This window comes from Malus sylvestris, chromosome 11 (assembly GCF_916048215.2).
Source record: "Malus sylvestris chromosome 11, drMalSylv7.2, whole genome shotgun sequence".
In the NCBI taxonomy this organism is placed as follows: domain Eukaryota; kingdom Viridiplantae; phylum Streptophyta; class Magnoliopsida; order Rosales; family Rosaceae; genus Malus; species Malus sylvestris.
Window position 1 is genome coordinate 23,110,932 of NC_062270.1, and position 22,871 is coordinate 23,133,802.

Here is a 22,871-nt window from a genome sequence, read left to right on the forward strand (position 1 = left end):
GGTGCTCATTAAGGGAATGAGTTCACTGAACACAATCGAACGGGAGTACTTGCATGGAGGTCTACTCACATGTCAAGCAAGTAACTCTAATGGTTGGAAAGATGTAAGTAATCCTTAGACCTGAGGCATCGTCGTTGTCTTGTGGTTAAGTACTTAATCTTTGATTATGTCAAAGTCTCCCCATTCGAGGGTGTCCACGGCATAATTGGGGTTAAGCCACTTAGTCATGAAGGCAAGTGTATGCGCAACAAGGAATCTCTAATCCTCGATAAGAGAGGAAGAATACTCTAAGATATGATTCGGGAATCTTCGGCTGAAGTGTCGAGCGTAATAAAGGAAAGTGTTCCTATACGACTCAATTGGATCATATAAGAAGGAATAATCACATTAGAGGTTTGACATGAAATATCCATACCCTAATGATGTGATTGAGAGTATTGTATTAGAGAAGGATTGAATTACATTGTAATTCCAACTAACTAGGTTCTTTGAATAAACTTCTACATTAGCTTGGGTAGCTATGACATATGGTTAGATGTCACTCATAGCTTGTGAGTTCTTCTAGATGATTAGATGTAGTCGTCAAAGAAGAAAGGTGAATTAAAATGAGGTTTTAATTCACTAAGTGATTGAATTAAATATAAGCAATTGGATTAATGCCAATCACCTCACTGCCTTGCTAATTAGAACCTAAAAGATTGTTCACCACAACACTATTGTAGTGAGTAACTAATGGATGATGGAAACAATTAATTGGATTAATTATGTGTTGTGATTAATTTAGAAAAGTCTAAAGAAATCATAAAAGCGATAAAGATCGTTTTGGGCTTAAAGAAACGTTCGGGTTTAATTAGGCCCATTGGGCATAAACCCATTGGGCTTTTATTCAAGCATTGGATGACTTGAAATATTAAAAGCCCAAAGCCCAAAAACAACACAAGAGGGCCGGCCATATTATGTGGGTTTTGGAAAGATATTTAGTCAAGTGTTGACTAGGTTTTCTTTTTGTCTATATAAGCAACTTTATAAGATATTGTTCATTAGGGTTTTTTTGTGAGTTTTGAACAACAAAAGAGGCAAAAGAAAATAGCCATCTTGAACCACAAAGGCCGGCCACCAAAGGGGGGTTTTTACTAACATCTCTTACACCCTTTTGGTTATTCCTTCATCCTTCTCACTACACTAGTGGGTGAGGATCTTTAGAGGTTTCCTACTTTGGGAACTTGAAGAGAACCTAGGAGCACTCATTGTAACAAAGTGGAGGAGGCAAGGAGGGAAGCTAGGCTCAAGGATTTCAAGGAGCAAAGGCCTTGGAGGTGGTCCATCCTTGGTCTTAAGTCTAGATCAAGAGGTATAAGACTAACCTTCACTTTGTTCTTGATTCTAAAAATTGTTTTGATGCATTATATATAAACCTATGAACCTTGAAGGGGATTTGCATGACTATAGCTTTGATAATATGTTATAAATGCTTCCGCTGCTTTCGTATATTAAATTTTGATTTGTATATGCATGATAGTCATTATGAAATCCCATTCTAGAATCTCATAATTTTCCCTTCAAAAAGAAATACCCTTGGAGGATTACACAAGTTTTTCTTCTCATTTTGGGCAATGACAAGGCAAGCACATTTCAATCCATTGAAGATCAAAACAAGGTTTTCTTCTCATTTTGGGCAATGACAAAGCATGCACATATCAAGTTTAAAATGATATTAAGTGGAAAATTAGGCCATAAAATTACCACTTCAAGTTTAAAATTGTATTAAGTGGGAAATTAGGCAATGGTGCTTGGAAAAGAAAAAAATATTTTGTGGTGGTGATTCATTCTCAAAGCCTATAAATAGGCTTCTACATCAAGGTATCATCAACCAATTCACAAATACATTTCTCTACTCCCAAAATGGAAGAGAATACTCCCCACTCATCCAAAATCCTTGAAGCTTTGAAACTCTAAAGCTTTCAAGCATCCAACCTCCCAAATTCCTAAGAATCCCGAAGGATCAAAAAAGCCCTCTTCGTTCTTCGTCAAATCCTCCTTCAAGATCAAGCCCCAACGACCCTTGAAGAACTTCCACCAATTCAAGATCAAGCCTCGACGGCCCTTGAAGAAAGTGTTCAACAAATCCACACATCTGTTCATCCTAAGATCAAGCCTCGACGACCCTTTTGGATCAACAACATCACCAAATCCACACAACTGTTCCTTCAAGATCAAGCCCCAAAGGCCCTTGAAGAACTTCCACCAATTCAAGATCAAGCCCCGACGGCCCTTGAAGAAAGTATTTATCGTTCATCATCTGTTCATCCTAAGATTAAGCCCCAACGGCCCTTTGGATCAACAACATCAATAAATCTACACAACTGTTCATCCTAAGATCAAGCCCCAATGGCCCTTTGGATGAACAACATCAACAAATCCACACAACTGCTCATCCCAAGATCAAGCCCCGACGGCCTTTGGATCAACAATCATCCATCTTTAAGATCAAGCCCAAAAGCCCTTGAAGATCCGTTCATCCAAGATCAAGCCCCGACGGCCCTTGGATCAACAACATCAACAAATCCACACATCCAACCGTTCTTCAAGATCAAGCCCAAAAGCCCTTGAAGATCCGTTCATCACTGTTATTCAAGATCAAACCTTAACGGCCCTTGAAGAAACACTCATCCTCAAGATCAAGCCCCAACGGCTCTTTGAAGATCCGCTCAAATCCACCTTCAAAGATTAAGCCCACGACCCCTTGAAGAAACTTCCAACAGTTCATCCAAGATCAAGCCTCAACGGCCCTTGGATCAACGAAACATCCATAAATCAACACCTTACGGAGATCGAATCAGAGGATCAAATTTGAGAGAGATTGTAACCCAAAATCATCAAACACAAATATTATTTTGTGCACGTTGTTCTTGTCTCTTTTGTTTCAGGAATTTTCCGTGTTCACATATTCCTTATCTTCTTTGTCTTGGATTTATTTCTTCAACTCTTTAGTACATTCCTTGACATCTTGGTCTTCAAATTCATCTATTCCTTGTGCTCCATATGTAAGCTATCCATTCCAGCCCAAAACTGCTCTAAAATGCTCCAAAATGCTCCAAAATGCACTTTCTTACCAACTTTGTCATTTGGACCTACAAACACACGAAAATAGCTTAAAACATTATAATAAGTAAGAACTAACAACATATATGCAAGTAAACAAGCTAACTAAGTCGCATAAATATGCTCCTATCAACAGCCTTACTGGGGAGGTGATTTTGAGTGTCCCTCGGAGCATCCCTAAAAACATCTCGATTTAGTAATTTATGCCACTCTTGCTCTTCTGACGAATCCAGATCATCGAAGTTAAGATGGTGGGGCTCTTGTAGTGTCCAAGGGATCAGAGGTGCATCGGGTTTGAGTCACGCCTACAGAGGTATGGTTGATAATTTGGCCATCACGTTGTCTTGCGCACGCGTTCGAATCAATAATCCCAGCTAGAGCCTGAATGGATGTTGACGCAATTAGATGTCCATCTGGAGTTATAGTACTCAAGTTCCCAAATCCAAATACAAGGACTTGGGTTTGTAGAGTAGTCCTGCTAGAGTTCTCCAAAGGCTTTATTCGCCTCTCGATGTCAACAAAGTTTGAGTGGTTCTCCGTCTGAGAAGCCTTATTGGTCCTCTGTAGTTCATCAACAAAGAAGCTAATGTTAGAAAATCACCTATATCTGATCCATGGTGGGAGGGGATCCAACAATTAGAGCGTTATTGTTCCCTGGGACGATTGAAGCATCATGGACTTGATTGTTTGTGTATGGGTTAGCAGAGGCATTAGGAAGCGAATTGTTTCAGCTTGAGATGTTAGCAACATTGTAAACTAAACTATCTCCAGCAGACATGACCATGGTTCTAAAAGATGCTAGGCGCTAATCAGGCGGTGGGCTAGGCGAACTAAGCGAATTTGAATAATTTTCATATAAATTAATTAAATTACTACATTATATATACCAATACAGTAATATGGCACAAAATAAATAACAACATATACTTATATATAATAAATCTTAAAAAAAAATCATATTTATCTCTACTAATTAATAAAAACCCTATTTGTCAACCAAAAGAGGATGAAAAGACAAATTAGTCTTCTATCAAACAAACAAAATGATGGGCAATAATGTAATTTCATAGGTCCAAATTTTACCCTTTTTTATTAAAACCTCACCTACAAGCGATATTAAAATACTTCTAATATTTCTATAAAAATAAAAAAGTAAAAAAAATAAAAAACCAAAAACAAAAACCTCTCACTCCCCCACGTTCTCTCTCTCTCTCCCTCTCTCCTCATTTTCTAAAAAAATGTATTCATACACACAAAATATGTAGCCAAATGCTAGTATATATTACATGAGGTGGGAGTTTTAGGTTAATAATCTAGTGGAAAACGGGCGAGGCACTAAAAGGATAAGAATGGGATAATAAAAAAAAAGTTACAGAGAAAGATGGTGGGCCTTATAAGTGAGAAAAAAAAAATTAAATAATGAAAGAAAAAAAGTCAGCAAAAGAAAGAAGTATAAAACGACGACGTCAAGCATTATATTAAAGAGCCAACTCATCATTTTCTCCACGACTTTGTGCCCGTCCGTCAACTCTGCACTAAAAATTTTCAGATTCCGGCTCTCCTTCACATGGCCTCTCCCAGCCCCGCGCAGCCCGCCTTGCTCCTCCTAGTCTCTCCTAACCTCGCCTAGTCCCGCCTAACCCCGCCCAAACAGCCACCTAACAAGCTTTCCGATTTCATAACCGATCCGAGATTAATCACAGCAGTGGTCTGTCGATCAAATGAGTCAGGAGAAAGTACTGCCATATAGAAAGACCCTTGGATTTGTAATAGAAAACTAAGATTAAAAACAAGTAATGCAGTAAGAAATATGTGAAGTGACCTCAAAAAGTAGCTGACTAAAAATATTATCGTTCAATAACATTACCCCACCTATGGACACAACAACAGAAGACAGATTTGTTTACAGTTACAGGGTCCTTGTCAACAACAAAAGGAATCATCAATACATATAACAAAGAGAAAACACTTCTCACCGAAATTCCGTTCACTTCCTCTCACTAAGAAATGAAAAACGAGCAACTTTCAATATCGAACAAGAGCACCACATGACTATTTATATGCAAACATTATCAAAGAATATACAGGAAGGCATCCGGCATTCTTCTTCCAACTCAATTTCCTCCGCCAGTCAATTCCACGGTGGGGACGATGGTCTATAAACAGAGTCTTGCAAAGATGTCGTGCCATAATTTAAATCAAGATTATGAAGCTGTTCCATCAGCTGAGAACGTCTTTCCTTGAAGAAATCAAGACGAGTTGTTAATTCTACCAAGGCAGAAGATGCTGTTGATGGATGCCTTGGATAATCCACCACCTGGAACCATAGTCACAACTTCAATACGTTACAATTGTTTGAATTTGGCGGGAACCATTCCAGAGTTAATACAAGATAAGGTTTCAAAGATACTAAATAGCAAAATTTTAATTTTTAGAGAGAAGCTCAACCACAAACTAGAAATGACAGTCGCAGAAAAATAGAAACGCTTGCCTCTGGTGCTCTTGAAGTCGATGGCATGGACACAGAATCAACAGCAGAAAGCTCATCAACAGACAAACTTTTCGATGCATCAGTACTTTTTGATTCACTTATGCTAGCCGGATCCATGAATTGCTTCCTAGAAGGCTGCCTTACACTGCTGCCAGATGCTAAAATTTGGCCCTTGATAGTCCTCCAATCTTCCCCCAGCAAACTCTCCTGTAGCAAAATAGTCAAGGAGTACTGGATTGTTAAGGACAGAATTGAAATAAAAATGTGAGGGACATAGGTAGAGTAACGATATCAAGGAAGAGCAACGCCAAGTAAACAACATTTTGCAAATCACTGGAAAATATCCAAGTAGGAATGCTTCCCAATATGAAGCATGAACTATCGAAGATAGAAAAACATAACACCTCACCTCATTCCTTTGTTTCCTTTCATGATTACAGAAGGCAAGGGTTGCATCAAAATCTTGCTGAAGAAACCTCCTGCAGAAAGTAAACAATTTAAAATCATAAGAACTTCTTGACCTGAACCAAACAAATTCCTAGTAGTATTAAAGCTCTGCAAATTGCATTGATGAATCCCTCAATCATATAGCAATGTACTCTGCAATGTTAAGAAGCCTTGGGTTAACTAAAGCAACCCGAATTTTAGGGGATTGCAACCCGAATTTTAGGGGACTGATTTCTGCACTCCCCTTTTCAACCCCCGATTTTTTGGGGACTGATTTCTACACCTCGTCCTCTTTCTGGATTGGATAAATCAAGAGAATCAGGGGACAGAATTTAGCAGAGTGCAGGTCAAAGACTCAAATGGGTGTGAAAAAATCATTTCCCAATTTTTACTTTTTTAGAGAAAAATTCAATCATATAAGATGATTACGTCTTTTTCTTTTTTTTTTTTATTCTTTTGAGAAAATGGTGGGTTCTGCACACTCACTGTTGGGAATTATGATTTTGGCCATTTTGATAACGGTCACAAGCATCAGAGAGAGAACCATAATGATGCTGTCGCTGTTGATTAAGTTGATGGTGAAGTTCTGCAACTTTCTGCTTCAACCTGGCCACATCTGCTTCAGCAAGAGCTATCTCCTCAAGCTCAGCCCGTGTCTTCAAACCAGAATTTAATCATAAGAATCTGGCTTGGATAAATGATATGAAAAAGAATTAAAATAAAACTAATCCTTTACAATCTATACAAACCTTAGAATCCATGCCACGTGAACTGGCCAACTGTCCAGAAGACATGCTCAAACCAACCTCTAATGCTGCTCTAAGATCTCGTTCAGCTTGTAGCTGCTCTTGCAATCTTGAAACCTATATTATCATTTCCAGATAGTTAATCGAAGATCTTATACGCAGCCAAAAAGCAAAGAGGAAAATTACTTGTAAGATACAAAGTACTACCAATAGATGTCATTAAATACTATACACGTTCACACCTTAAGATCTAGCTCCCACATTGACAATCTAGAAACTAATAATAGAGTAGTAAGGAGATTTTATTTTCCTTTGATCAACAGTAAGCAGGTTTTCCACTGAAAAAACAGTGAGGAGGTTTTAACATCAAGTATAATTGTGTAACTCAATCAAGTGGCACCCTTACTTATCAAATATAAAATGATTGAGAAAATGAAAACACAAAACCTGTAATTTCTTATGTTACTTGTCAAAAAATAAAATAAAAAATGTTGTACACGAATGTTAGCCAGTCGCCTATGCAACTGAACAGAACCAGCAATTTTGCTCTGTCTAATTGCCTTTGTAAGCCACAGAACAGAGGGTGTAGTTATGAGCTATCATTACCACTACAAAAGTGTATCAGTTTAAAAAGTCAAAAAGGGTTGTCTTTCATTTGCACTCATGTAAAGGAAATTCAGAAGCAAACCCTCCCAGTGTCAAACAGGAGTAAACCCCACAACATCACCGAATGCAGGCAAAAATATATTCACACATTCTTTTGTTGTTCCCTTCCTTCTATTATCTAGTCAGGTCCTTAAATAAACGGGGACGGAGGAAGAAAATTAATCTGGAATTTTTTTCATGAACATACATCTTGTTCCAGTGCCAAGCGGCGCTCATGTAAAGCTTGCTTCCTTCTCTCCAAACTAGCTTGTAATATTGCATTTCCTCTTGCCTATAACATGAGTGTCTAATCCGGTTAGTATAAGTACCAGTTTCTATGATTTGACATTACAATAAGTCAAGCAGAAGCATAGCTACCTCTTTCGCAATCCTGTGCTGCAAGTCGTTTTTCGCAATCTCAAGCCTCTGAATTGAAAGCCTAAAAAAACAACCAAATTATTTCACTTACTAAAAGTACCATATAACTTACAGCACATATCAGATTTCTTAACAGCTACATGAAAGTTGTGAAGCTTTAAACAAAAGGTAGCACGTCCATATATTTCATGAGCATTAAGCCTGTTGCTAAAACAAAGTACAAAACTACAAATGCATATTATGAGTAACTTACTCTTCCTCTCCAGAAGAATCAACTGATTCCATTGACGGTGTCTTTCTTGCCTGTACAACAATTAATGAAGAATATCAGATGTCACTGGATTTTAAAACAAAACTGTAAATGCCGGCTAAGCTATTATCTCCTAAAACAAAGGGTATGCTCAAATATAAGGCTATCACGTCAAATACTGACTAAAACCTAAAAATAATATCTAGACTGCAAATTCACCTTGAAAATAAGAAAAGAAGAGGACATTAAAAATCAACAAACTAATAAATATGCACAAGCTTCTTGATAATGAAGCCATACAGTTTCAGGAGGTATCCAATAAATCATTGTCTGTACTCAATGCAAAGAATTAAACCCAATAGAAAAGGATCCATCTCTCTTTTTTGTCTAAAACATTAGGGGATCCACATCTCTCTCTCATGCAGAGTTAATTTGACTTTAAAATAAAGAAAGAGCTATCAAGTTTGATTATTGAACATCAGCTAAATGAAACCGCTTCTTCACTGATTAACATATAATTTATCTGCTGCTTGTTAACTGGGTTAACCCGAAAATCAACTTAAGATAATAAAAGATAACAAAAAATGACAACTCACATTGCTTCTTCCCCAAAATGCCGATCGCTTTGCATTATGATTGGAGCCTGTAACTTTAGCCGCTGTCTTCGCAGTTCCTGAATCAAGTCCAGGAACCAGTAAATGATGCCCTGGATCCACTACTGACAGAATCTCTCCCATTGATCTGTAAGAATCTCCAGCAGGTGACGCACTTGGTGTTTCTGTCTCACTAATTACATTTTCATTTTCTTTTTTTGGTTTGCTTCCTCTTTCCACGACTCCAACATTTGGATCTCTGATGGGTTGAGGAACATATGAACTTGAACTCTGAGCTGACGCATGATTTCCTTTAGGTGATCCAACATCTGAATCATCAACCCCGAACGCCTGTTTGAGGACACCAATTTACATGTCAATCAGAAATATTATAACTCACGCAGTTGAACATTTCAACAGAGAAGAAAATCAGATCAAATAGGCAAAATCAGGAACTTGCATATAAGTTAATTGACTTGGTACGTCCCTTCGACTCCTAAAGACCCAAGAGCTAATCAAAGACCAAGGTTATGGGAAAAAAAATATAAATAAATAAATAAACAAAAGGGGTAACAGTGACACAGATCTATTAGCAGTATCATGTTGGAACCAACGTAATGTTACAAAAATCTTCCAGGTGTTTGTATCAAACTAATGAAATATAACTTTTTGTACGACATCATATAACTCATAGAGGACCCCACAGCAATTGCTGGAGTCAATTACGTGAAAGTCAATGCAATCAGTGGCATAGGAAGGCATAACCTACTAATGTCGTACAGGAGAAAGACTCTAATCCCTTCATTAGTATATATATACACACACACATAAAAAATTCTTAAAACCATACACAAATCAGAGCATAACACAAGCACTGTGGAGTGAGTGAGTGAGAGAGAAACGGAGGGAGAGAACCTTATAATCATAGAGGTCACTGCCAGCATAACCACTGCTTTCACTCAACTTTCCACTATGGACTCTATCCGGATCATCATCTGTTTCTAGATCAACTTCATTTTCTGCGTCATGGTAACCATTGTCTTTCAGATCAAGATTTTCATCATCAGATGAATCTTCACTCCCACTATTCTCAATTCGAGAATCAGCAGAGATGGAACACCTTAGAAGATTTTCATCCTGAAACAAGAGCCCAACAAGTAAAGACCACTTTGCATAATTGAAAAATCTAACATGAACTTAAGATTTCGAGACTTTGTAAATAGCATGTAAAGGAAGACCATAAGAATCAGTGTCAGCAAAAGTTTCATCATTCATGAATGATGCGTTTCATCTCAATTCGTGTTTAAACAATATATCATGTAGTTTGTATTAAACTTACTAGAGATGTCATCGAATTGACAACTAGCCATGCAGTCCAGAGAAACATCCAAACAAACAAAACGTTCAAACAGTTAAAGTAAAATGAAGTAAATTATTTGAGTGCTTTTCAGAGTGAGGTGTAAAAGGATCCTACAAAAATAGATATTGATATCTCTCTCAAAGGATAAAATAGCATGGCACCCACTAATCCCAATAATGAAACTCCTATCTCATACTGCGAAATGCAAGAATTGCAGTTGAACCCCCATAGGCATTTATCTCCGACTAGACACATAACATTAGACAAGGAGGAAGGCAAATTTAACTACAAAACCTTTGTTCTTCTTCAGCTGATGCACCTCAAACCAATTCTTCAACAACTAGAACTGCATCCAATTTTTTCTATCATTCATAAAGACACTTTAGAGTTGGATGTCATCTCAAGCAGGCACTCTCACCATGTCATGGATACAACATATCAGACCTTACCTATGATATAGTACTAACATGTCAATAAGCAGGTAATCCATTACTCATAAAGACTGGATCTTGTTCTAGATCAAGCAAAGATGAGCCAATGCATTTACCATATCATTAAGTCCCATCCAAAATACTAGTATGTCCAATCTGGTGGAGGCTTAACATAAAATCTTCCGTGCTCCTAATCACTCTACACAACCCCCACCCCAGCCTAAACCACCACTGAATAGCTTAAGTTTCTCTAGTGCTCCCTAGAACACACTTGGATATATAAATGGATTTAACATCAAACAAGATTATCAACCTAACACCACACAAACTTACTACAATGATTCTATCAACTTATTCAAGATATAGTTCCGAGGAAAAACGAAGTCTGGGTTGTTATGACTGTGCACCTATGACTTGTACCAGTACCAAACTTATCTCCTTCATTAGTTCAAGCAATCTTCACTAAGCCCATGGTACCCCCATTCCACAGCAAAAGAGATGTTAAAAGGAGAGTAGATATCCTAACACGTTGCGCTGAATACTATAGTTGATTGGAATAAGTGAAGTTATACAGTTTGAAAGAATGAGAATTATAAATCCAGGATCCACCTTATGAAATAGCAAGAACACAATGTATAAACCAACTATGCAGTGTCTTACATGAAAAACGTTTTCATACTCCTCCAAAAGAGTTGTGATGATAGCTTGAGCATTATTAGCAGCATTTGCAGCAGCAATAAGTTGGGTTGAATTATCACCATTAATATCAAAGTCATCATCCAGCTCACATTCACCAGCTAATAGAGGGCGTAAGAGCAAGGGTGCCATGCATGCAGCAACTGCAGATGGAGTCATCCGATTCTCATGAGAGTGAGAAGATATGGTATGCATCATCTTCAAAATTCTGCAAAAAGAAAAGGAGAAAAGCAAGTTATAGACCAATATGATTGTTTAGCATAATCGTTAATAGAATGCATGTCCATGGGAAAGAGTGGTCTCTACAATATGATATACTCAAAGTGGCTAAAATTTTGTTTCCCAAAGTAACAACCTAACATTCAACAGAGGCTCTTGCATAAACTGTCTAGTAAGAAAACATTAACTTTTATATGGATAAATATGTCGAAACATCAGTCCAACATTTCACCAATATGCCAAGATTTGAAGCACCAGATACTGAAATAGAAGGGAATAAGATTTTAATATTGGGATGGACTTTGTTGCAATCTACATGCCCATATTACTTCCACTACTGAAACATCAGTAACTAGGGCCATAACATTGTTTAATATATTTTCAATCACATCATGTCAAACTTCTTTGTAACATATTTTTCAGGCTTAAATGTCAAAATGGTCCATGTGTTATAGTCATATGGCCAATTTAGTCCCCATGTTTTCGATTTGGCTAATTTAGTCCTTGTGTTTGTCTCTGTGAGCCAATTAAGGGCATTTCATTCAATCTCTTTTAAAAAAATTCATAAGAAAAATCATATGAGCAATAATTACCCTTTCTCTTTACAAAAAAATGCAAATCAATGAGAAATAACACATACAAACAACAACAAAGCCTTTTCCCACTAAATGGGGTCGGCTATATGAATCCTAGAACACCATTGCGCTCGGTTTTGTGTCATGTCCTCGTTAGATCCAAGTACTCTAAGTCTTTTCTTAGAGTCTCTTCCAAAGTTTTCCTAGGTCTTCCTCTACCCCTTCGGCCCTGAACCTCTGTCCCGTAGTCACATCTTTGAACCGGAGCGTCAGTCGGCCTTCTTTGCACATGTCCAAATCACCGGAGCCGATTTTCTCTCATCTTTCCTACAATTTCAGCTACTCCTACTTTACCTCGGATATCCTCATTCCCAATCTTATCATTTCTCGTGTGCCCACACATCCCACGAAGCATCCTCATCTCCGCTACACCCATTTTGTGTACGTGTTGATGCTTCACCGCCCAACATTCTGTGCCATACAACATCGCTGGCCTTATTGCCGTCCTATAAAATTTTCCCTTAAGCTTCAGTGGCCTACGACGGTCACACAACACGCCGGATGCACTCTTACACTTCATCCATCCAGCTCGTATTCTATGGTTGAGATCTCCATCTAATTCTCCGTTCTCTTGCAAGATAGATCCTAGGTAGCGAAAACGGTCGCTTTTTGTGATCTTCGCTAGATTGCTCCGGTCATTAGTGTGGATAAGTATATAAATGGATAGAGATAGGAAAGCAAACACAAGATGTACGTGGTTCACCCAGATTGGCTACGTCCACGGAATAGAAGAGTTCTCATTAATTGTGAAGGGTTTACACAAGTACATAGGTTCAAGCTCTCCTTTAGTGAGTACAAGTGAATGATTTATTACAAATGACATTAGGAAATATTATGGGAGAATGATCTCGTAATCACGAAACTTCTAAGTATCGGAGTGTGGTGTCGTCTTGACTTGCCTTATCTGTCTCATAGGTAGATGTGGCATCTTCTCTGGAAGTACTCTTCCTCCATCCAGGGGTGGTATCTTTAACTGGTGGAGATGCACAAGGTAATGTATCAATTTCACTTGAAGCTTACTTGTAGTTTCAGGCTTGGTCAAGCGCGATACAAACCATGTAGTAGGAGTCCCCCAAGTTGCCGAGCTAGGGGGTCTGCTGAAAGAGGTGACAGACAAGGTAAGCAATCAGAGCTCCGACTGATTGTTCACCTTCTCCCCATCTTGCAGCAGCATGAAGGATAAAGAGAAGAAAAATGAGAAGAGATGATATGAGATACTTTTGCTTTTGAAGAAGTAACTTTCCACAGGCTTATTCTTGAACTGAGCTGAAGGGTTTTCTGGTTTCCTCCAGAGTACAAGGCCGACTGGAGAATTTGAGGGTCAAAACAAGTCCATCAAATCTAGAGTACGTTCCACCCTGCTGATATGGGATACTTTTGCTTTTGACAGAGTAATGGATGTATCGGCACGTGTGCTGTTACGCTTGTCTCCACATGCTTCCTTGTATCCTTCGCACTTGCCCTATCTGTTCCTCAAGCAGATGCGGAATCTTCCCTGGAAACATAAGATGTTGAAGATGAGTACTCGAGAGCAATGCCAGGTAAGTAATCAGGTAAGGGGTTCCAGGCAGTCAGTTCCTGGCTGGAAGCTTGATTCCAAGTGCTGACTGATTGCTCTCTTTCTCCTTGTCTTGCAGGTAAAAACAAGGCCAAAGGAAAAGACAGGGAAAAAGCATGATATGGGATACTCTTGCTTTTAACCCTGATGATATGAGATATTCTTGCTCTAGTATAGCTTGTTTGCAGAGGTATTATCGGGGGGAAAGAAAGCTGAATATTTCGAAAGGCTTCGTTGGGAGTGCCCTCTCAGATATGATGAAGGGTTGAGCATTTTTGCAGGTCTGCCTGTCCGTTGGGGATGGAGGTCGACATATATAGGAGTCTCCCTAACAACAAGTAGTAATGCTATTCCTTTACCCTGCTTGGTCATAGCACAGTAGTGGGAGCTGCCAGTTTCACATGTTTTAACTCTGTCAGAGCACTTTGAAAAAAGTGGTCTGTGGTATCTGGCTCTCGAGATTCGGAGAACGATGCCTCTTCGATTTTTGAGAAAGCAATCATGCTGGGGGTCTGGCTCTCGAGATTCGGAGAGCAGTGTCTCTTCGATTTTTGAGGAAGTAATCATGTTGGGAGTCTGGCTCTCGAGATTCGGAGGGCGGTGCCTCTTCGATTTTGGAGCAAGCAATCTTGTTGGGAGTGTTGTCTCGAATGTGAGTAAAGGTTGGGCATGTTTGCTAGTCTACCTTGCCACGAAGCACAAAGGTTGACACACAGGGACTTTCCAATTATCCAGCAATGGTACTGTTCCTTTACCCTCTCTTCGATTTTGAGAAAGTAGTCATGTTGGGAGTTTGGCTCTCGAGATTCGGAGGACGGTGCCTCTTCGATTTTGGAGCAAGCAATCTTGTTGGGAGTGTTTTCTCGAATGTGAGTAAAGGTTGGGCATGTTTGCTAGTCTACCTTGCCACGAAGCACAGAGGTTGACACACAGGGACTTTCCAATTATCCAGCAGTGGTACTGTTCTTTTACCCTTGTGGGTAATAATATGGTAGCTAGACCTTCAAAATTTATGTGTCTAAACTTTGTTAGTGCTGTTTCTTTGCTATTCTTTTACCTTTCTTGGTCAGAGCGATGTAGTGGGAGCTGCAAGCTTCACGTGCTCAACTTTGGCAGAGAACTTTGGCAAAGTTATCTGTGGTACCCATGAGCTATTGTTGCGTGTGGGAAGTGGGTGATTGAACAGTAAGATTCATGTGCTTTCTACTTCACCAGAAGTCTTCGACAGAATGCCCATAATTTCTGCAAAGCTGAGTGTGCGTGTGACAGGTGCTGACAAGGCTAGAAAAGTAGGTGCCTCTTCGATTTCTGAGATCGGCCCTCGTGGTCTCTGAGCAGCCCAGCTTTTGAGAAAGCGAGCGCCTCTTCGATTGATTCGGAGAACGATGCCTCATCGATTTTTGAGAAAGCAATCATGCTGGGGGTCTGGCTCTCGAAGATTCGGGGAGCAGTCTCTTCGATTTTTGAGAAAGTAATCATGTTGGGAGTCTGGCTCTCGAGATTCGAGATTCGGAGGGCGGTGCCTCTTCGATTTTGGAGCAAGCAATCTTGTTGGGAGTGTTTTCTCGAATGTGAGTAAAGGTTGGGCATGTTTGCTAGTCTACCTTGCCACGAAGCACAGAGGTTGACACACAGGGACTTTCCAATTATCCAGCAATGGTACTGTTCCTTTACCCTCTCTTCGATTTTTAAGAAAGTAGTCATGTTGGGAGTCTGGCTCTCGAGATTCGGAGGACGGTGCCTCTTCGATTTTGGAGCAAGCAATCTTATTGGGAGTGTTTTCTCGAATGTGAGTAAAGGTTGGGCATGTTTGCTAGTCTACCTTGCCACGAAGCACAGAGGTTGACACACAGGGACTTTCCAATTATCCAGCAGTGGTACTGTTCCTTTACCCTTGTGGGTAATAATATGGTAGCTAGACCTTCAAAATTTATGGGTCTAAACTTTGTTAGTGCTGTTTCTTTGCTATTCTTTTACCCTTCTTGGTCAGAGCGATGTAGTGGGAGCTGCAAGCTTCACGTGCTCAACTTTGGCAAAGTTATCTGTGGTACCCATGAGCTATTGTTGCGTGTGGGAAGTGGGTGATTGAACAGTAAGATTCATGTGTTTTCTACTTCCCCAGAAGTCTTCGACAGAATGCCCATAATTTCCGCAAAGCTGAGTGTGCGTGTGACAGGTGCTGACAAGGCTGGAAAAGTAGGTGCCTCTTCGATTTCTGAGATCGGCCCTCGTGGTCTCTGGGTAGCCCAGCTTTTGAGAAAGCGAGCGCCTCTTCGATTTCTGAGATCGGCCTTCGTGGTCTTTGAGCAGCCCAACTTTTGAGAAAGCAAACGCCTCTTCGATTTCTGAGATCAACCCTCGTGATCTCTAAGCAGCCCAGCTTTTGAGAAAGCAAACGCCTCTTCGATTTCTGAGCAGGCGCCTCTTCGATTTCTGAAGCTCCGTCGAGTGCAGATTTTTATAGGGGCTGGCATTAAGTTCCAAAGCACACTTGAATCTCCACCAGTAGAAGCTTCATTCTTGCACTTCTAAGATCTTGATTTGTCCGACCTCTTCTCTCTTCAACAACTTTGAAAATGTCTGGCCCCTCCGACCGTCGTTTTGACTTGAACCTTGTTGAAGAGGCAGCCCCGCCTTCTCCAGACAACATATGGCGCCCATCCTTCGTCTCCCCTACTGGTCCTCTTACCGTTGGGGATTCCGTGATGAAGAATGATATGACCGCTGCGGTGGTGTCCAGGAACCTTCTCACTCCCAAAGATAACAGACTACTTTCCAAACGGTCTGATGAGTTAGCTGTTAAGGATTCGCTGGCTCTCAGTGTTCAGTGTGCAGGTTCTGTGTCTAATATGGCCCAACGCCTATTTGCTCGAACCCGCCAAGTTGAATCATTGGCGGCTGAAGTGATGAGTCTCAAACAGGAGATTAGAGGGCTCAAGCATGAGAATAAACAGTTGCACCGGCTCGCACATGACTATGCTACAAACATGAAGAGGAAGCTTGACCAGATGAAGGAAACTGATGGTCAGGTTTTACTTGATCATCAGAGATTTGTGGGTTTGTTCCAAAGGCATTTATTGCCTTCGTCTTCTGGGGCTGTACCGCGTAATGAAGCTCCAAATGATCAACCTCTGATGCCTCCTCCTTCTAGGGTTCTGTCCAGTACTGAGGCTCCAAATGATCCCCCTCCGGTGCCTTCTCTTTCTGGGGCTCTACCGACTGCTGAGACTTCTCCTAAGCAACCTTTATGAAGGCTCCCTCTTGTGTGTTTATTTTGACTCATGTATATGTACATATTTGTAGCTTATTGGGGATATCAATAAATAAGCTTTCCTTCATTTCAACGTACTGTGTTAAAAACACCAAAGCCTTCTTCGCTAAGTTCTTTGAATTTTCTTTTGTTGAAGCTTGTATGTTGAAGCTTTCTGAGTGGAGCATGTAGGTTGGGGTAGTGTTCCCTTAATTTTCCGAGTGAGGAAAACTTCTCGGTTGGAGACTTGGAAAATCCAAGTCACTGAGTGGGATCGGCTATATGAATCTTAGAACGCCATTGTGCTCGATCCTGTGTCATGTCCTTCGTTAGATCCAAGTACTCTAAGTCTTTTCTTAGAGTCTCTTCCAAAGTTTTCCTAGGTCTTCCTCTACCCCTTCGACCCTGAACCTCTGTCCCATAGTCGCATCTTCTAATCGGAGCGTCAGTAGGCCTTCTTTGCACATGTCCAAACCACCGTAACCGATTTTCTCTCATCTTTCCTTCAATTTCGGCTACTCCTACTTTACCCCGGATATCCTCATTCCTAATCTTATCCTTTCTCGTGTGCCCACACATCCAACGAAGCATCCTCATCTCCGCTACACCCATTTTGTGTACGTGTTGATGCTTCACCGCCCAACATTCTGTGCCATACAACATCGCTGGCCTTATTGCCGTCCTATAAAATTTTCCCTTGAGCTTCAGTGGCCTACGACGGTCACATAACACGCCGGATGCACTCTTCCACTTCATCCATCCAGCTTGTATTCTATGGTTGAGATCTTCATCTAATTCTCCGTTCTTTTGCAAGATAGATCCTAGGTAACGAAAACGGTCGCTCTTTGGTATTTCTTGATCTCCGATCCTCACCCCTAACTCGTTTTGGCCTCCATTTGCACTGAACTTGCACTCCATATATTCTGTCTTTGATCGGCTTAGGCGAAGACCTTTAGATTCCAACACTTCTCTCCAAAGGTTAAGCTTTGCATTTACCCCTTCCTGAGTTTCATCTATCAACACTATATCGTCTGCGAAAAGCATACACCAAGGAATATCATCTTGAATATGTCCTGTTAACTCATCCATTACCAACGCAAAAAGGTAAGGACTTAAGGATGAGCCTTATAAGAAATAAAACTTCCAATCTGAAAAATGATTAAGGTTGTGACATAGAAAAGAGAGGGGGTAATGTTAGGGAGGAGGTTGGAGAGTTGGAAGGAGAATAATTTTTCTTTTAATTTTTTATTTTATTTCATTTTTAAATTTTTAAATCAACTAAATTATAATTTTATAAATGTTTATAATAATTTATAAAAAAAAATTTACAGAAATTAGATGGAAATGTCCTTAATTGGCTAACGGAGATAAACACAAGGACCAAATTGGCCAAGTTGAAAACACAAGGCCTAAATTGACCCGATGACTAAAAGACAAGGACCATTTTAACATTTAAGCCTATTTTTCATGGTCCTCAGGTCCACATTATAGCCAGATCTTATTTATAATATTCTACAGACTAGGACTGTTTTGGCAATTCAACACAGAACTATTATTAAAATTATTGAAGTTAATACATTTCAGACATACCAAAGACAACTTGAAATAAATCTAAAATAAAATAGATAGCAAAAAAATTGTACAAATTCATGCTCAGAATGCGAACGCTTTTGATTTTACATGTCATATAATTTATGAACAGTATGCTATACAATATACATGTTTAAATGACGTTCTACTAATTAGATTAACATTTCCTAATGTTTCATTTCCAACTTCTAAAACAAGTATCCGTTGTATTCATAATTTTTAACCATATTTCAATGAATATATCCTTGAATCCTCAATATCACTATGGATATTTCAACTGACCCTAACATCTTCATCCTTGCTTCATATATTGTTTTATGCATCACCTTTCAAACTATTGTGCATGCCTTCCTTGCCAACATATGAGATATCTCGTTCCCTTAAAACTCATGCATTAAGTACAAGTGCACTACAGAAGTAGGTGTCTCAAACATTATGAGTAGGACTCAGAACGTAGAATGGAAGAAGACATCTCACATCATGTACGAGAAGGTTACCTCTGTAATAAACGGCGGTTTGGCTCGGGAAATGTCTCCAATATTGAAGAGCGTATTGCATTAATCCGAGCTTCCTTTCGATCAATTTCTAGTTAAAGAGAACACAAAGCAAACAGTAAATTTTTTTATTCCATTACAATAATATAAATTGATCAATTTGTGCAAATAAATCCAGAAACTTGAGGAAACTATCAGTTGACAGAAAATTTGACATGGAGACTTGGTACAAATCTCTGAATCGTGCATAAAAGTATTATTTAATATGTCCAAATGGATAACTGCGCAGGAGACTGATGGTCAATCTTTTCTATGCAGTATGTGGTTGTACAATCTCACAAATTTTCCAGTTACTTAACTCCCCAGATAAACAAAGAGCCCATTAATTAATTTATGAATTCACAAGGCATAACATAAAGATAAACTTACTATAAGCCTCTAGCAATGCAGTGCAGCAAGATGCTGGTACTGGAGATGAAGGCAGTTCTCTCAGAACATGCTGTAGATCAAACAGATTGAGTAAATATTGAAATAAAGCATTATTCATACCGGACAGCAAATGACACCAAACAAATTTTGGGAAAGTACCTTGACACAATCACCAACAACATGAGCGTCCTCGTCCGGATCAAATTCAGTCTTGCCTTCAAACATCAAAAACAGTTAGGACACTAAGCTGGAAATCAATGTATACTTCCAAGAAAATTGAGGGCATGAGCTATTGGCACAACGGGATCTATTATGTATTTTAAGATCCACTAAAGCCATTCAAAGCAATCACCAAATTGAATGAAGCAGATATTTTCAACTTGAATAAAATGGATACCTTGCTCATAATCTTGTACTCTACGTTCTACCTCTTCAACATCTGCAGACTGTCGCAAAATTCCTTCAGCTTTCGTACCTATTAGACAAATAAATTACAGATTATAAAACTGTATAGTATAATGCTCAAAAATATGTTTTTACACCATCTTTCTTTTGGTATATCTCCCAATATAATGACTTAATGAGTAAATTCCCAGACTTGTGCTTCCAAATAGTTTCATAGGCAATTAGGATTAACAGTTTGTACTAATGATGTCTCCACACTGGTATGTGAAGGAGTATCTTGACTTCTGCATAGCCAATATCACAACAATTGTATTCTAATCATACTCAGATATGAGTGTAATGCACTGACAAAGAGACAAAGCGTCCAGTCAGTAAATAAAATGGGAAAGGGTACGACGTACGATAGTTTATGGAGACAGAGTAAGCTACGGTCATACTCAGTTGGTACGGTATTATGGGTTCATTTTAAAGTTCAATCTGGATTGTTTTCCTTATGGTAAATAATTTTGCATATTTTTTACTTATATAAACCGATATTTATTCTAATTATAAATGGATTTATTAAACTTTATACATTATTTTTCCAAGCTGAAGCCACAGTTAATAGTTCAGATTTAATACATTATTTTCTCTAAACTTTTTTCATATTATTTCTTGGTATTGGTAAAAGCAAAAAAGGAGAGGATTCCACAATACTGTTCCTCTTCGTCTTCTTTGAGTTTTCAGAGTTCCTGCAACTCCAAAACATTAAATAATATTTTGCCTAAGAGAGATTAAAAGCTAAAACAGAAGTAGGAGATTGGGTCGCCCATTATTGCGAATAAAGAATTTATTTGCATACCAAATGTATACTCATTTGTGCTAAAAATACAATTAAAAGTCCATACTCATTAACTATTTTTTAAATAGTTAATAGATTTATTAAAGAAAAACACAAATATGTGCTAAAAGCCTAAGCAAGAAATTCACTTCCTTGCCAACAAGGCAACATATGCATCTGTTTTTGAAATGGTCATTAGCTTTTAAGAAAACATAAAAGAAAGGGAGAGAGGGGGGTGATGGTACTGTGCAGTCTACATAAGGCTCCGCCACTACATGCGAACCCAATCATGGTTCGAACATAAAACCTGTGATTTATGCAACTCTGGTCCACCTTTTTATTTATATCTATCTTTACAAATTGTATCTGTAAAGCACGGGTATGAAGTATCCAATTATGCGCCCACAAAAGAATTACAAACACATCTGATACTCAAAATACATAGTTGACTTTTTGGAAAATCTGATATTGGATACAAGATACATGAACAAGAGAAACACAATGGATGAACAAGGGTTGTTCCGTATGTTTGTCTAGAAAACATAAGGGTTCTACGGTAAATATTAATTGGATTAACAAAAATGTAGGGGTTCTACGGTAAATCTTAACTAGAAAACATAGGGGTTCTAAGGTAAATATTAACTGGATTAACAAGGGTTACACACATTTGCAAGGAATTTTTCCGTACAGTTTGAGCTCTTGTCAATATTAACAGGATCACAACTTACCAAACTTTTCCAGGAACCGAAGAGCTTTCTCGAGGAAGGAAGGACCTCCATCAATATCTTCTAGCGCAAGCAGAATTGGTCTTCCAACAACCAAAGATTTAACAGGCCGTTTATCCCTCCCTGAAAGCCCAAAATTATATATAAATATACTAGCTCAAGATAGATGAAATCATGAGACATTGAATGTGTAATGACGAAAAAGTACAAACATTGATGGAAGGACCCTTCAAGCGTATCATTTGTGTCATTACGGAAAATCCCATTGTGTCCCATGACAAGGGCAGCACTTGGAGCTTGTGCAAGGGCAAGTTCAAGGGCTGTCTTCCACTCATACAGGTCTTCTGATGTCTCAGCCTATGATTACAAAAATTAATCGAATTATTATGTACATAAATATCAGCAGAAGCTATGCAATGTACATAACATCAACAGAAGCTATGCAATTATACTATATATTCGAATAAGTCTTGAACAAAAATATCACAAAAAAAGTCACCTTAAGAGTGAAGGCCCGCCCATCACGTCCATCAGGAAATAAAACGGTCAGCAGCTTTTTATCTTCTCTTACAACAACACTACATGAAACCAGTTGCATTTATTAGTCAGATTGCAGATAATAATAAAACAAACAATCAGCATGGTCATGCATACCTCCCAGAATTGTTCAAGTCAATGCCCCCCAAAGTCAAATTTACTTCACCACCTCTTTGTGGAAGTGCACTCTGTACAAAGATTTAAAACAACATTCATTACTAAAAATGAAATAAAAAATAACATGCACTTCGCAGTTGTTCAACTGTCAGGTATGTATGAGAGAGAGACAGAGACAGAGACAAACACACACACACACAAAATCAATAAAGTCCTGCCTCAGTTTTCAAGAGTTCTGCTCAGCAAATAAGCTAGCAATTAGCAGGTTGTTCTGGGAACTCCAACACATAACCAACCAGCAAACACTTGAAATACAGACCCTTATATATTGAAATTGTATTCACAATGTGACATTTTAATTGAGGAAGGAGGAATGATGGGAAACCATGCATTTTCGTTGGTTTCCTTAATAACATATACATTAAAGGAAGAGAAGCAGCTACAATAATTTCACATATCATCAAGATCACAATATGAAGGACTGAACAGGGATTCATCCCATTTCAGAAGGCAATAGAAGAAGTTTCAATAGCTCTTGACATAGTAGAATATTAGTGTCTTTCAAACATACAGGGAAGCTAGGTGTGAACCCTTTCCGACAAATAAACCATCAAAACTACATGTCTCAAGTCCACCATTTTTAGCACCAATACAACTTACACGTCAATTCAGTGACCAACAAATTTTTTCCGATAACAACATTGAATTCATGCAAAATAATGAGGCCAATCATAGAAAAAGAAAAGGAAATTAAAACGAAGACAAAATATAATGGTATAACCAAAAAAGAGGTAAAGATTACTGATGAATACTAACAGGATCATTTTTAAAGAAAACCAAAGATGTCCGTGTGAGGATAAACCACCGCTTCTTCCAAGACTTCCAGCCTATTCCTGCAAAGTTAATACATAAGAACTGAATATATAAATAATGAGTGCAGAAGACGTGATTCT

General features: G+C 38.8%; 1 protein-coding gene across 6 annotated transcripts in view; it reads right to left on the reverse strand.

Moving 5' to 3' along the window:
- Window positions 1-4,920: 4,920 nt before the first annotated feature.
- The window catches only part of LOC126591366 (pentatricopeptide repeat-containing protein At1g62350), a 39,186-nt gene continuing 21,235 nt past the window's right edge, over window positions 4,921-22,871 (reverse strand). For all 6 annotated transcript variants that reach the window (XM_050257033.1, XM_050257030.1, XM_050257032.1 and 3 more), the window contains exons 3-22: window positions 22,735-22,811; window positions 21,919-21,989; window positions 21,764-21,842; window positions 21,477-21,621; window positions 21,268-21,387; window positions 19,712-19,789; window positions 19,474-19,529; window positions 19,315-19,384; window positions 18,889-18,976; window positions 11,104-11,347; window positions 9,568-9,789; window positions 8,656-9,003; window positions 8,063-8,112; window positions 7,810-7,870; window positions 7,640-7,723; window positions 6,790-6,903; window positions 6,527-6,696; window positions 6,003-6,072; window positions 5,594-5,800; window positions 4,921-5,419 (exon numbers count right to left, since the gene is read on the reverse strand). In XM_050257033.1, coding sequence (XP_050112990.1) covers window positions 5,234-5,419; window positions 5,594-5,800; window positions 6,003-6,072; window positions 6,527-6,696; window positions 6,790-6,903; window positions 7,640-7,723; window positions 7,810-7,870; window positions 8,063-8,112; window positions 8,656-9,003; window positions 9,568-9,789; window positions 11,104-11,347; window positions 18,889-18,976; window positions 19,315-19,384; window positions 19,474-19,529; window positions 19,712-19,789; window positions 21,268-21,387; window positions 21,477-21,621; window positions 21,764-21,842; window positions 21,919-21,989; window positions 22,735-22,811 — 2,540 coding nt within the window. In that variant the 3' untranslated portion in view covers window positions 4,921-5,233. The remainder of the gene's footprint in view (window positions 5,420-5,593; window positions 5,801-6,002; window positions 6,073-6,526; window positions 6,697-6,789; window positions 6,904-7,639; window positions 7,724-7,809; window positions 7,871-8,062; window positions 8,113-8,655; window positions 9,004-9,567; window positions 9,790-11,103; window positions 11,348-18,888; window positions 18,977-19,314; window positions 19,385-19,473; window positions 19,530-19,711; window positions 19,790-21,267; window positions 21,388-21,476; window positions 21,622-21,763; window positions 21,843-21,918; window positions 21,990-22,734; window positions 22,812-22,871) is intronic.